Genomic DNA, 15,041 nt, shown 5'->3' with positions numbered 1-15,041 from the left:
ATTTTATTTTAAAACAATTCATTGCAAAAGTCACAAATGTATTGATAAGTCTATCAGTAGTTAAATAAATTATTTAAATAGAGTTCACAACAATGTAAATATATCAGATAAGATGCAAAACCACCATTACTAAGTAGTGTAACATATCATGACATCACAAAACAAAACTTTCATCCCCAATTTGTTGGCGTAGATGGGAAGGTGTTTCCTTAATTTTTTTTCAAACTTCTGTAATATCCAGCTTACTTTAATCAAGGTCACATTTTATTCTCCCCTCCCTTCCTAATCTCTGAGGCATTTAACATGTTTCATCTTCCTCTCTTCTCTAGGTTTCCCAAGTTAGAGTTAAGAAAGAGCATTTAACCTTAACTCAATGTTTTATAACTTTTCAGTGTTTTATTTTATGAACTTATGTCTAATATTGGCTTTATATTTAACACATTATACAAGCACAACCACCACATTTTCAGGAAAGGACTTAAATACTAGGGTCATAAGTACATCCAAAAATGACAGTTTTATACTAGGTTGAGCAAACACAAATGCTGTTGCAGTCACTTTGATAGGCAGGAAACTCTCTATTGTTTAGATCGGGGTGGGAAATTACTTTGGCCGGAGGGCCGCTTACTGTGTTTTGGCAAGCCATCGAAGACCACATGACAGGCATCCAGGGGCAGATAAATTAATTTTCTAAACTTTTTAGGGACCCCGTAGGCCAGATAGAATAGCCCAATGGGTCGCATCTGGCTCATGGGCCAGATTTTGCCCACCCCGGCTTAGATAGAAATTCCAATTAAAGCCATCGGCCATACTAAAATCCTAGATAGATTTAAGGGATAGCAGAGACAAGGTACATACACAATTTGAAGCAGGACATGATATCATTTCTTGATGCGCAGCTTTTGTTTGTTTGTTTGTTTTTTAATCTGGCTCAGTGAGAGTACAAAGTAGTCTCTCCCTCTGAGAACATAATTCTAAACAATTATGCCCTAACTGTTCTTAATATATGGAAGAGGCTCAATCTGCTCAAAACAGTACATGATTTCTGACCAATCAAAACCAACTTATGTGGCAAGAAATTTAACAAAGTTAAAATTTGATGCAAATACCACAAATATTTTGTCATAATGTTGATTTTTTATTGGCATTTCTATTATTTTGGTAACACACTACTTATTAATGGTGGTATCACATCTTATCTGATAAAATTTCAATGTTGTGAGTTCTATTTGAATGAGCTGTATTTAATTTTCCTTCCCTCATATTTCTACTTTTATCTTCCTAAACATCTCAATGTTTTTCCAAATTATTATTGCTTAACTAAGGCTTAATACATGAACATCTCTGTAATGTGTTTTTGTAAAAAAATCACAGTATGCTTACATAGTTGATTCTCCTATTTTCAACAGCCAATCTACACGTTGTAGAAGAGGCAGCTACTGGCTTGAACTAATAAGCTTAACTGTTAATTTTTAACAAATGAAATGTAAACTGTGAGCATGCCACAGTACTGAGAGGTATGTAATTTTTTTGACCTGACTCTTTCCAAACCCCAGTTACAGCAAAAAAAGTCACCCTGTTTGCACCAAATGTCTATTTATAAAAAGCCAGAGGGAAGCCTAACTCAGAGATCATAATGACATTATACTTAAGTAGTTTCAACCATGACATCAATTATTTATAGTACAGTCAGTTCTTAAAGTCCCCTCTCCCACCTTCAGTGATACCTACATTTCATTACATCTCTCTATTACCTAGCTGGCTTTTTGGAGCAGTGCCAATATGATTTTTTTAAAATATGCTCAAGTTTAAGTGTTTTGCTTCATATTTAAAGGATACGTCTGCATTTGGGGTGAGGTCTTAAAGTTTCTCCAACCTCCTGCTCCACAACTAAGACTCAACACTTAATATGTCAACTCTCGGACAATATTTGCTTATGAGGAGCCTTTTTGAAAAGCTGTAAATTTGAACTTAAATAATTTATATGAGAGATATCTTAATTTTCTAATATCCCCAAATCAAAATGGGCTATGGGTACAGGTTTCTATTTAAACTATTAAATCATTTCTTCAAGTCTTAGAAATATTAGTAAGATTTCAATTAAGAGTTAAAACGCCACTGCTATGTATTATGAGAGAGACTACCAAAAATAAGAAAATTGTATGTTCTGGAACAAATAAATTCAAACCAGCGGTCCTTTTTAGTTTGAGGTACACTGAGAAGATGTCAAGTGTAAAACAGGTATTCTAACAGGTACAACACCACAGTTCTTCTCTGGTCTAATTTGATTAACATGCATCTCTCCTTCGACCTTCCATTTCATACAAATTTGAGTTAATGTGCTACCATTTTGATTTTACAGTGTATTATGTAGTCAAAGAAAATAATTGTACCAAAATGTAATAGTTTTATGTATAACTGGTAACTGTAACTAAAAACACTGATATATTGTAATGGTCTGGAACTGCTCTACAGTTGGCACCCAATGTATGTACAGTAAACAAGGGTATGTGGTTAAATATGCAGAGACACCATATACCTGATGAGGCCATGACTTTGGGGATACATGGACCATAGTTCTCCTGGGAGAAGGGAGTTGGAGGTTATCTAGCCTATCCTCCATTACAGTGTCTACACATTCATTAATGCACTTTTGCTCCTGTGCATTAAAATTTAGTACCTCTAATGTGAACTACTAAATAAATGCTTATTTGCCTGGGGTAACATCCAGTTTTGCCCATGAGAGGGGCTTCACCTCTTGCTTGAGGGTGGGGGGAGGAAACCAAGTGCAACATTAAGTTCTAGGCAGCATAACGGACAGTAGGGCTGTGCAAAATGGTATTGTTCCATTTTAGCTTGCAATTCAATGTTTCAATAGAATAGTGTTTTGTTTTGAATTTCATTTTGACTCAAAACCACTTTTCTGTTTCATTTTGTCAAAACAGTGATGCTGTTTCAAGTTTCGCCCATAGGCTATAATGGGGAAGCCTGAAACAGCCTCTCTCATCTGGCAAGCAAATGGGGTCCCACAACCCCAGAAGGGCTGCGGGAGCTGTGCGATCAGGCTCAGTTCCCCTCCCCAGCACTGCAATCTATTGGGCTGGGAAAGAGAACTCAGCTCAGCTGGGCTGAGTTGCTTTCCCCAGCCTGATGGATCGCAGCGCTGGGGAGGGGAACTGAGCAATCGGGCTCAGTTCCCTTCCCCAACCCGATCCTTCTGCTGGGGAGGGGAACTCAACTGGGGATGCTTCAAAACTCGAAACGTTTTGAAACCTTTGACTGCCCAAGTTTTGTTTTGATGCTGTTTTGAAGCCCTTCATTTCAGTTCAGTTCGATTTTGCTGTTTCAAGCTCAAAACGAGTCAAAACAGTGTCAAAATTAAACAGCCGGAAAAATTTTGCACAGCCCTAATGGACAGTCTCTTTAATAAAGGCTTTTATCAGGGCCAGAGGTTCTCTATCTCCTTTAAAGGTGTTAAGCAATCCCTCTGTCCCCAATCCAGCCCCATATAACCCTGAGCTCCCTCAAAAATGCTCAGCTTCTCCCTTTCCAGTCTTGCCAGCTCCCTAAAGCTGCTCTACTTCCCTCAGTCTTTAGACTCCTCTGGCCTGGAACTGCCAGGCTGCTTCTCCCCGATTGCTCTCCTGTTGCCATGTTTATCTCATCTGAACACCTCCTGGGTGATTGTTAACATACCAAAGTCTAACCTAAGACACTTCAAGATTCTGGTGATGCTAAAGGTCTCTTCCTGCATGCAGATAGTCCTAGCACTTAACTCTTCATTCTCTATCTACAGGCTAATGATGTAAACTGAATCACACAATATTATAACAACATAAACACAGTTAACACAGAAATATCACAATAAAACCCACAGTCCATCACAGTGGTAATCAAGGGGGTGCCCTCAGAATGGCTTCAGCAACATATTTCCAGGTCTGACGAATGAAAATAGAAGCAGGTCCATGAGGTATGCCCAAGAGCAATCCTCCCCCAACAGTCATATTTTCAGTCTCCCATAGCATAAAGAGAGGCAGTAGCAGTAACTGCCAGGAACACTGAGCCAATACAAAATCCCAGACTCAACCACTCCTAAACTAGTTGGTTTTAAAAAAATCAAATAGAAATCTGAACCTCTCCAAATGTTAAGCAAGGAGAACTTCCCATCAAAGAAATAACTTCAAGAAGAAAGCCTCTGATCTCTACCTTGTGTGTCAGTTCTAGCTTGCACCTATCAAATTTTCATGTTTCAACAACATGAATACTCCCTGCCCTGCCCTTTCCTATTCCTCCCACCCCTTTATTTCCCCCACCACCACCAAAAAAAAAATCTAATAAGTTTCCACTTAGCTTCCAATTAGACCCTTGATTTTTCAAAGCCACGGTTATAAAAGACAACTCAGGACAAAATGCAAGTGTACAGAAACTTTCTATATCTCAAAATGGGAGTGACAAAGTGACAAAATTCATCCTTTAATACCCCTAGTCAGCAATACACAGCAAACCCAATGGAACAGAAGCAATGCATCATGATCCACGTCAGAACAAATTTGTGATTCAATCTCACTGAGTTAGTGCTAGGCAGTAACTCTTAGTCTGGAAAGACAATGAATACCATCTCTATAAAGTACTCTTGTGGCTCATTGCTCATATCTGACTGGCAGATATTTCAGACAGTATCAGCACCTTAGGTATAGGATACTTGGATGTTTCTTAAAGGATGTCAAGTAAAAAAAATCCCAATATTTCATAAACTGAACTCCATTATTAAGAGTACATTATTACAGTGTTCAGAAAATATTTTAACTTTACCTCTAAGCTTTATTAATGAATTTAGAGAAGCAATTGTACTTCCAAAACTGAATTTCTTTTAGCATTACTAGCTAATACTGCTGAATACTCCGCCTCACAGATAAAAGAATCTAAAACAGCAGGAAACAGAAAACATTACAGTGCTAACATTTGTAAGTACAAACTTAACTTTAGAAGAGGTATGCAGAAACAAAATATAAACTGTTAAGGTAATTCAAATAAACTAAGGCACAAACATTCCCATAACTGCATTTCAGGCCTTGTTGAATAGTCCTACCCATTGACTAAGTTTTAAATAGATGAAGTCTGTCACAACCCAAGAGTGTGATTTTGTTTGTGTGCGCTTTGGCACTGCTAAATTATTTCCCGCCACTAGGAGTTTTCTTTGCAGGGTGCATTTCTTAGTTGCAAAGAGAAATGCACGGTGCAAAGGAGTTCCCGCCATTCGCATGCAAATTTGTGTCCCACTATTGGCCAGTTCTAAATTATTCCCATGTGGTGGCTAGTGATTGGTTTGCTAGCCATATAAGAGGCTTGAGCGGTTTCTGCCCAAGTTGGAGAACTCCGAGGAGAACCCCCGCAAGGGAGGACTCCATAACCATCTGGAGGAGGAGAACTTCACGTCTTGTGAAGATCTCTAAGCGCTGCGGAGCCTATCGAACCCAGCGCAGGCTATAGGGGTCTGATCAACCTCTGGCCTCTCCCCGTCGCCGAACAATCCCTCGACGTACCCTTCCCCGCGCGCAAGTTCCACGGAGCCTAGCAAACATCGTGTGAGTGTATCCAGAGCTCTACCCAGGTTCGAGTCCTGCAGGTTTATCTTCCCGTCGCCGAAAACCCATTGCGATGTACTCTCGTGTTTTGCATCTTCCCGTCGCCGAAAACCCCCTGTGACGTACTCTCGTGCCCTGCAGGTTCGAGTTTTGTTTTGTTTTGTTTTGTTTTGTAACTGCAACTCAAGCAAGTCTTCCTGCCTGCACCGCGACCATCTTTGGTGTAAGTAAAATAATCTTTAATCAACCGCTAAGCGTCCGTGCCTAATTCTAGCCCGCCGGCCTGTATTCCCCGACCCGGCGTGTCCGGGCTGCTGGCCACAGCCCGCCGCGCACAGGCCCCCGAGGGCCTCGGACCGCTCCCGGCCCGCACAAAGTCCACCTATTTTTTGGTTTGTTTGAGAAAAGGTACATGGAATGACAAGGAGGAAGAGGAAGCTTTGGTTAAGAGACATCAGTAGGAGAATGAACTGGAGATACTTAATTGAGAGCAACACTACTCAGAAAATACCAGGAGCTGAAAATCTGGACAAGCACAGGAAGGTGAAATAGTGTGAACTTCAAATGAAGACCCATCCTTCAAAATCCATCCTGCTGTTTTTATCTCAGTTTCTTGTCTGGAGAACAGAGTTTTGGCACAGGACATCATTATCTTGATTAATGCAAAGTCAGAGGCTGATGTTGATTTACATTAAGGTGAGATTTGAGTTGGATATACACAACTCCCGCTGGCTGCAGCTAGAGTACTGCATCCAGTTTTGGGCTCCAGAATTCAAAAAGAATGCAGAGAAGCTTGAGAAAGTCCAGAGAAGAGCCATGCGCATGGCCAAAGGTCAGGAAAATAAACCTTATGATGACAGGCTGAGAGCTATGGGACTCTTCAGCCTGGAAAAGCACAGGCTCAGGGGCGATCTGATGGCCACCTATACGTTTATAAGGGATGTCCACCAGGATCTGGGGGAACGTTTGTTCACCAGAGCGCCCCAAGGGATGACGAGGTCAAACAGTTATAAACTCCTGCAAGGCGGTTTCAGGCTGAACATAAGGAAGAGCTTCTTTACTGTCCGAGCCCCCAAGGTCTGGAATAGCTTGCCATCGGAAATGGTTTAAGCACCTACTTTGAATGCCTTCAAGAGAAATTTGGATGTTTATCTTGCTGGGATCCTATGACCCCAGCTGACTTCCTGCCCTTGGGGCAGGGGGCTGGACTCGATGATCTTCCGAGGTCCCTTCCAGCCGAAATGTCTATGGAATCTATAATTCCCTGGTCCCAAGTACCCCAGAGCTTTTAGAAGGAAACTTTTTTTTCTACAAAATGGACCCTGTTCCTGATTTAGGTATGTATAGGTTTGATGGGAAATATCCAACTGAACTTTTAAGGAGTATAGTTGTCAAAGCTGTTTTTCTCAAAATTTAAAATTCTTTATGAGGGAGTCCATAAAGTGAAACATTGGCTATAATTACTTTTATGGTGATTCATTTTTTCATCCATATTTTTCCCCAAGCAATAGCTTATTGATGGAGAATTGACAGATATTTTGTTCTTGGTATAGTTACAATAGGAAACATATAAAATGCATTTTTATAACATTGTAAATATTTCCCCAACTTTGGGAGTTATTTTTATTATCTCTTCTACATCTAAAAATAAAAAACAAGCATAACATGTTTATGTGCAGTATGCTCCACCGTAGTTATTTAGGCTGTTTTGGGATTTGGTCATAAAATTCTGGGTAGAAAAGGGAGGGAGAGAGAGGAGTTAGTTAAGCCCTTGGGTACCGTGGTAACAAACAATGGACAGATTAGGTAGAATAATTCATTTTAAAATTCTCTGAGGAAAGACCAAAATACATTGTGATGAATGTTAAAGTATAACCCATTCTCCATAATAAATGTATTTAGGGGAAACAGATTTAAATATTAGTATCCAACAAAGTAAGGAATCAACATGTGCTACAGATCTGTCTTACTGGCAAATTTATTGCTCACTGTTAATGTTATCCTTAATGTTTTCAACATACTTGAAAGATCTCTTCCTCTCCCAATTTCTTAAAACAGAAATTTACCTCTATCACAGAATAATTTTTTCTGCTTTCTCTACTGTATTCAATGGGACACTTTACGTCCCATTGCTGTGTTGAGATAATTCTTTTAAAGAAGTTCAGGAGATTCCAAATAAATTAGCACCTTGCAGGTCCCTCCAATGTAGCAGATAAATCCCTACTGATTTAAGGAATATGCTGACCCCTATAGATGTTCACAAAAGAGCTGAAGTACAGCTTGCTGGAGGAGGTCAGAATGTGGGGGAGATGAAACTTGTAAAACATTTTTTCACCTTTATTTCAAAGTGTTTTAATGAAGACGGGCAATTACAAATAAGAAAACAAAGATTTAAAAAGGATGTATTAGCCTAAAGTATGATTTGAAGCAACAACTGTAAATAAAATATAGATATAGATTCTAAATATAGATTTATATACAAATCCAGTGATTTGTTATACCTTACAAAGCTGTGTTACCTTACAAAGCAGTAAGTCACATGCATAGTTAATTTCAAGTAACAGCCTGAGATTTAACAGAATTACATTTAAAATAAGATGATCTGCATCTAGTGAAAGAAAACATGCGTATATATATATTGGCATATGCCATCTTCCTCATTCAAATCTTGACCCATTAGTATATGTTAAGAAATTCCTACTTTCAAGGGCATAAATAGGTCCCATTGCCTATAATTAGATGAATCACATGCCTAAGCAATTTCCTGATACACAACTAGAATAAACTTTAAGTATAAAGAACATTATTCATGTAGAATACAAATATAATTACTGATAGATTAGATTTCATATCACAGTGCTTGCACATACAAATATGTCATGCATCACTGAAATATAACTTCCAATGTTGAACACAGCTACTACTTTGTGTCAGCCATCCCATAATGCAGTGATTTTAAGGAAAAGCTGTAGAAAAATAATTTATGTGAAACCAGAAGGGGCATTTTCAGACGGGTACAAGAGCAAGCTGTCAATATTAGTTACCCACAAATGTAAAAAAAAAAAAAATACAAGCTTACATGATTATTTTCAAATGAGTAACATAAAAACAGAAAAATCATATACATATTGCTGCTGATTTATACCTAGGAGATTCTTATAGGTTTTTCGTCCTAAACCCATTTGTTTGTCCTGAATAAGTGATACAGACTAAATGCTGCAGCATTCATTTTTAAGATCTGTTTTACTCAAATACTCTAGTACAGCTTTATAGATGTCATTACCTACCCAAAAGAAAAACACTTCTGAGTCTCTTTACAGAGGATATATTTCCAAAGGGAACTTTTGGAGACTAAAAAAATTAAATAAGTCTGGCTATATTGTGGGTACATTGCTGTTGCATATGCCAGCCATCACTTTGATAGAGTATGCAGTGCAAGTCTTTAACTAGCAGCTTAAGTTTCAAATTGTTGCCAGTGCTTTCCTAATACTCTTCATGTCCACCCCAGTTCATTCACTTTTTTATGGTTATGAACCTGAAGGCTGCCTAAGAACCTTCTTCTGATATACTTCTTTGAAATTTTGAGTTTTATTACCTGTTATTTGTTTCACATTGCAAAATATAAAGAACAGTTTGAATAGAAATTGCAAAAGAGGCTGATCATTTACTCACAGTCTCTCCAATGATCTCAGTCCAGTGAAGGAGACATTCTTTAACCACAAAATCTTGTTGTTACTCAGAATCCTGTAAGTAGTCAGGAAATAATCTGGTTAACAGAATGTAATTCCACTGATTAAAAACATATAATTACAGTAAATGACTGCTCTGTAAAATAGTAATCACAAAATTCTCTGCTTCATTTGCATTTCTCCTTATAGGAGTAAACAAGACAAAAAGATTATAGTTTTCACAAGTATTCAGTTACTTCTTTTTTATTAAACAGGAGCATATCAAAGATGGAAGTCAACAAACCTATTGTGGTTCAGTGCAAAAATTATAAAAACCAATTGGCACCTGCACTTCACTAGCACATGCTGAAGGACAGTTGGTGAAGATCACTGTGGTCAGACCATCAGCAAACTAGGCATGTTGCAAATGAGAGTGGCAGGGGAGAGGGGAAAAGAAAGTATGTGAAGAAACCTCCTCAAGCAGACCATAAAACAATAGAAATGCTACAAAAATGAATCCTTGCCTCATTTCCTTCTCAATGGGCAGGGGGAATGGTATTATGGCAGCCTGAGCCTCAACATGATCCCTCAAAACTTGAACTTGAACAAAGGGAAAGTTCCTCCTGTGATGGAGTTGAATCTTCCAGGATATACAGACCAGTATCTTTCCCCTTATCCCCATGCCTCCTGTCCCCTACTGCCACACACCTGCGCACAGTAGCATCTGAAAACAGTTTTCCCTCGTAATCCCTCCATGGAGCCCCAGCCATTTAGCTACATCTAGGCCATTTGCAACTATCAACATAGAAACGTCATAACATTCAACTCCCATGGAAAACTACAAAAATATTTATTATTGGCCTCACATGACCCTGCTCTGAATAAACTGTCATCATAGACCATGATAATTTAGTGATATTTTAATAATATTCAAGATTTTCCTAATAATTACAAATATGAAGCAAAAAAAACAGCATGCAAGTAACAAAACGTAAAGCTAATCCTGCTTGGGCATTTGGTTCCTCTGAAGAGTTTTCTTCAGTATGTAAAAGAAAGCCAGAGGAAGAGGATCTTGAGCTATTGAATTAATGACTGTACAATATCCAAAAGCCAGAAAGAGGCACTTCTACCAATTTGAATAAAAATAAATCACCAATAACGTGAAATATTATACCCTTTAAAAACAGAATATATACTTTAAAATTGATAACAGCCTGCTGTAATACACATAATCTCCTTTCAGTAACACAGTAATCATGGTATATTGCTTACAATAATGCCAAAATTAAACAAAATAGAACTTCATAAACCTTTAATTTTCTAAAATAGCAAATCGAAAACCCTTCTGCAATTATTGTAAAACATCCTCTTTTTTTTGGCTGCATTTAAAACACCATACACTAACATGTTAATTTCTGTGCTTCCTAATGTTTCCTACTGCATTAAAATGTAATTGCAAATTATGTATGTATATCAGAATATGTGTCATAGACATACTTTGAAAATTGTCAAGGCCTACAGAGAACACAGTGCCTTATCAATAGTGAAAATGAGAGAGACAAAAATATTTATCCATGAATTAAACAAAATACAGTGGAATTCTTTTCCATGGTGTTTTTTTGTTGGGGGGAGAAGAGGGGTTTTGCTGATTTTGCTGAGTCTTATAATTTTGATTTGCCTGATGTAAAATAATTTTCAGCAGTAAATAAGGGAACATAAAATGTGCATCCAACTCAGTGATCCAGTAGCTCCCTTCCAGACTAATGTCCTATGTATATAATTTTGAGACTATATTTAATGACATCCCTCTAAAGGAGGAACGCTTAAATGTGTGTCAGTGCAACCCATACATCTTTGAAGTAGATGCCCTAAATGAAACTTAGTTTAAAGGGAATTAAAATTGGCACTTACGCAATCTTACACCCATAACTCAAACATTAAAAGGAAAAGAAAAGACAAGGTATATGACGACCCTTATTTGTACTCTACAGTACATAGCAAATTTCACATCACACAAGCTCTTCCTTCTATCTCTGTCAGATAAGGAAATATACTACTCACACTATGCATTGAATCTCCTTCAGAATATAGTGCAAAGTCTTAATTATCACAAGAGCAACACCACCAATCAGCATAATTAAGCTTGTGATAGATCATGTAATTGCAGGATAAGTATAAGGTTGTAATTAAGATACAGGACCAAAACAAAGCTGGCTGTTCTGATTTGCTTTGTTTTGTACATTTCCTGAACATTTGAGGCAGCCAACATTTATCTGATGCACATTGGTTGAATAGTTTTAAGTTATAAGCATCTAGGGTGGAACATTTACTATAGAGAAGAATTTTGCAATCCTTTTGTTTTATTTTATTCTTTTATTGATCTTAACTTCTGAGACTGGGCAGAGTTTAAATCAGTCCAGGGAAAACAAAACCCCAAAGTTAAAGTTGGCTGGGCTTGGAAGGTTCAATATATTACATTTCACTTTGAATTGTGTCATTTGGCTATATTGTGTTATGAAGAGATCATATTTTGTGGCATATTGTAATGTCATGGAGTATAAATATTATATTTGGCCTGTTCAATGTAGCCAAATTTGCAAAGAGCTGTGCACCTTTGGACCTCTATCTGATTTACATGCGATGTATGCATTCTTGTCTTTCCACTTCTATATCATTTTGTTATTTCAAGTTCTCTGAATTTTTCAATGTAAAAAGATTATATTAAAATTTGTTGATGCCTACTTCTCTACTACTTTCATTTCCTTCTGTCTCGCCTGGAAAGCCTGAATACAAACCAATATTAATTATCCTTATAAAACAGACTCCTAGGAAAATGAGTATAATAATTTAATAAAAGCATCTATACATTACTTAAAAAAACATTATTCATTTAAGCAGAACAGTGAACTGCTGGGTTCCACCCAGTATGCAAGTATTCTTTTGCTATTTTATTTTTTTTCTTAAAGGATGTTTTTGATCTTCAAGATACTGTAGACACTCCCTCTGCCTGAAGAAGGGTGTTTGTACTCGAAAGCTTGCAAAGAAGAATTTTTCCAACTATTTTAGTTGGTCTAATAAAAGATACCAGATTTATGCAAAGAACCTTCAAAAGAACATTCATGTAAAAAACTTAAACAGTAAACAAGAGTTAAAGAATTAACAAGCAAACTTAACCATTGATTTTTTAAATTAAAACTTTCTATCCTACATACCAGACTTCCACATAATGATTAAGTTTACAAAAATTAAAACCTCCTAGATTGCTTCATCTTGTAGATTGTGACAACTGAAATGTAAGTTTTATAAACACGATAAAATGTCAGCAGATGCTTACTCAATTAGCTATAGTTAAAACATCAAACGCATGCCAAAATCAATGCCTTTAATATTCTATAAAGCAGTGACATAACTTCATTGTAAGGTCTGCCTTCCTCAAAACCATAACTTTTGTGAACTAAGCAACACCACTTCAGAATATTAGTTATTGCAGTGTTTTTCCCTCCTTGTACAGAGCCAAGCAGTAGCAGGAAGAGGAGGAGGAGGAGGAGTGAAAAGGCAGGGACATGTGTGTGATTATCTTCTCTCACCTCACAACTCCCTTCAAAATAATCTAAAGGTACCACAGTTGAGAATCATTGGATTACAGGTCACAAGAGATTCCATTTTGAATCTTTCACATGACAAAAATATTTTGGTTCTAGGAAAGAACAGCTGTCAATCTGCTATTAGAACAACATTTTATAAAAAATACTAACGGATCACAGTGCAGAGGGAACTAATAATGGGGCCTATATGTAATGATCTTATACCAGAAACAGGCATTCAGTTTCTACAAAGGGAATCACCATTCTCTTGGTAGAAAACAATTGTGCAAATGTTCAAGATTTTTCTCCCAGAGCAAAAATGGCTACTCCAGGAGAAAAATAACCCATGGCGCAGCCCATGCTTTCCCCAGACTAGGATCACCCCAGTCTTGTGAAGGCACAAGGTTCAGAGGACAGGGGGCAGCTGCAGACTGAATGGATGTACTGCTCCTTCTCCCAGAATCTTTTCTAGCAGCAGAAATTCTCAACAGCAAGAAAAGAACATTTGGAAGTTGTTCTTTCCTTTTGCACAGGGGCTGAGACAGAACCATTTGATAGAAGGGAGGAACGAGCAAAAACATCACAAATTAACCCCTGGCAATTAACATAGAAAAAAGTGCTGTTGATTACAGTTGCATTCAATTTATTTATGGATTTAGAATAAGATGGAGCAGGACAGATTTATATTGTGATATTATGTAAAGCAATAAAAATGGAAAATTATTTTTAAATTAAAGGCTTTTAAGAAGTTTCAACTCTTCTTCCAAGTAAACAAAAAATACTATTTATTCCCAAAACATGCATAATTCATTGACAGTTGTAGCATAACAACAAATTAGAATGGAGTTCATAATGTGAAACAGAAAGAAAAAAGAGAGGGAGAGATGAGAAGACTTCTGAACTACCTATGCAAAAATTAATATAATTGTCATGGATAATGATAACAGTAGTCCCATTCTTTAGGTACTAGAGATACCAAAGGAAAATAATGCATATAGTTTGGATAGCTGAATACCTGAAGGATATTAAGAAATTAGGAGAGAACTCAAAGGGAAGCAGCCAAAATTGTTAAAGATTTAGAGAGACTGATTTGCAAGGAATAAATTAATGAATGCCATATTAACAGCTTGATTCAATTATTTAATAGGATATGATAGTCACCTAAAAATACTGATAGCTGAATAGGAAGAAAGTAGAACTAGGGTTAAAGTTGTTCAATGAAGGTATGATTAGACGTGTTTGGGCACATCTACACGTGACACTGTTGTCAAAGCAATGCACTACAGCAACAGCGTCGGCAGGCAAAAACCGTGACACCACAGCTACATCGCCATAGAAACATGCTTCCTCACTATAGCAAGTTGCTACGGTGATGCAGCAGATAAAAATAACCATGTGTCACTGGCACGGTGCAGTACAGGCTGTTACTGCACCATCATTTAATACAATGCAGTAACAACAGTGCCATAGCGGCACATGTAGCTGTGCCCTTTATGTATTAATTAACATTCCAATGGGTATGAGAGGCACTTGCAAACGCAGTAAATCATGATGCCTCCAAGTTGTCTGAGCAGAAAGAAAACAACCATTTCAAGAAACAATTTATTGAAGTAATGTTTATTAAAGTACCATAGGTGATCATAATGCTTAATAAACAATTAAGTGTCAATTCCCTTCTGTGACAGGGCTGGTGATAAAGGCTCATGAGTAAGCAAAACAATAATGACCTAGTTAAGGTAGTGAAGTGTGGGGAGGATGGAGAAACTTCAACAGAACCATAAGTGATAAACAAAGGTAACTTCCTGAACATACGAGATGTTTACACCTGTATGCCACAAGATGGGAAACAAACAGGAAGAATTACAAGTCAATACACAATCCAAGCTATGACATAACTGTTATCACAGGACTTGGTTAGACAGGACCCAAATACTGGCATAGAAAGCTTGTTTAGGATGGACAGGCAGCAAATCAGGGAGGAGGGGTTGTGTTATATACTAAGCATGTGTATTCTTGTTGTGGAGTTCAGGAAGGAAAGAGAAGCAGGTTTATTGAATGCCTTTCAGTAACTATGAAAGGAGATAAAAACAGGGGTGATGCAAGGCTCCTTCCCTGCAGCCTGGCCAACCAGGTCAGCTGTTTAAGACTCGGTCAGGCCTGCCTGAAGCCCTTGTAACAGAGTCAGCCACACTTAACTAATCAAG

General features: G+C 37.6%; 1 protein-coding gene across 1 annotated transcript in view; it reads right to left on the bottom strand.

Annotated features, from left to right (window-relative positions):
• Nucleotides 1-15,041, bottom strand: part of LOC102385859 (adhesion G protein-coupled receptor A3-like) — a 529,567-nt gene that overhangs the window by 463,625 nt on the left and 50,901 nt on the right. Inside the window, exon 2 of the mRNA XM_014523782.2 lies at nucleotides 9,258-9,329. Within this exon, the coding sequence (XP_014379268.2) occupies nucleotides 9,258-9,329 (72 nt within the window). The remainder of the gene's footprint in view (nucleotides 1-9,257; nucleotides 9,330-15,041) is intronic.

Source organism: Alligator sinensis, unplaced genomic scaffold, assembly GCF_000455745.1.
Source record: "Alligator sinensis unplaced genomic scaffold, ASM45574v1 scaffold151_1, whole genome shotgun sequence".
In the NCBI taxonomy this organism is placed as follows: domain Eukaryota; kingdom Metazoa; phylum Chordata; order Crocodylia; family Alligatoridae; genus Alligator; species Alligator sinensis.
This window is presented reverse-complemented; position numbering and strand designations above follow the sequence as displayed.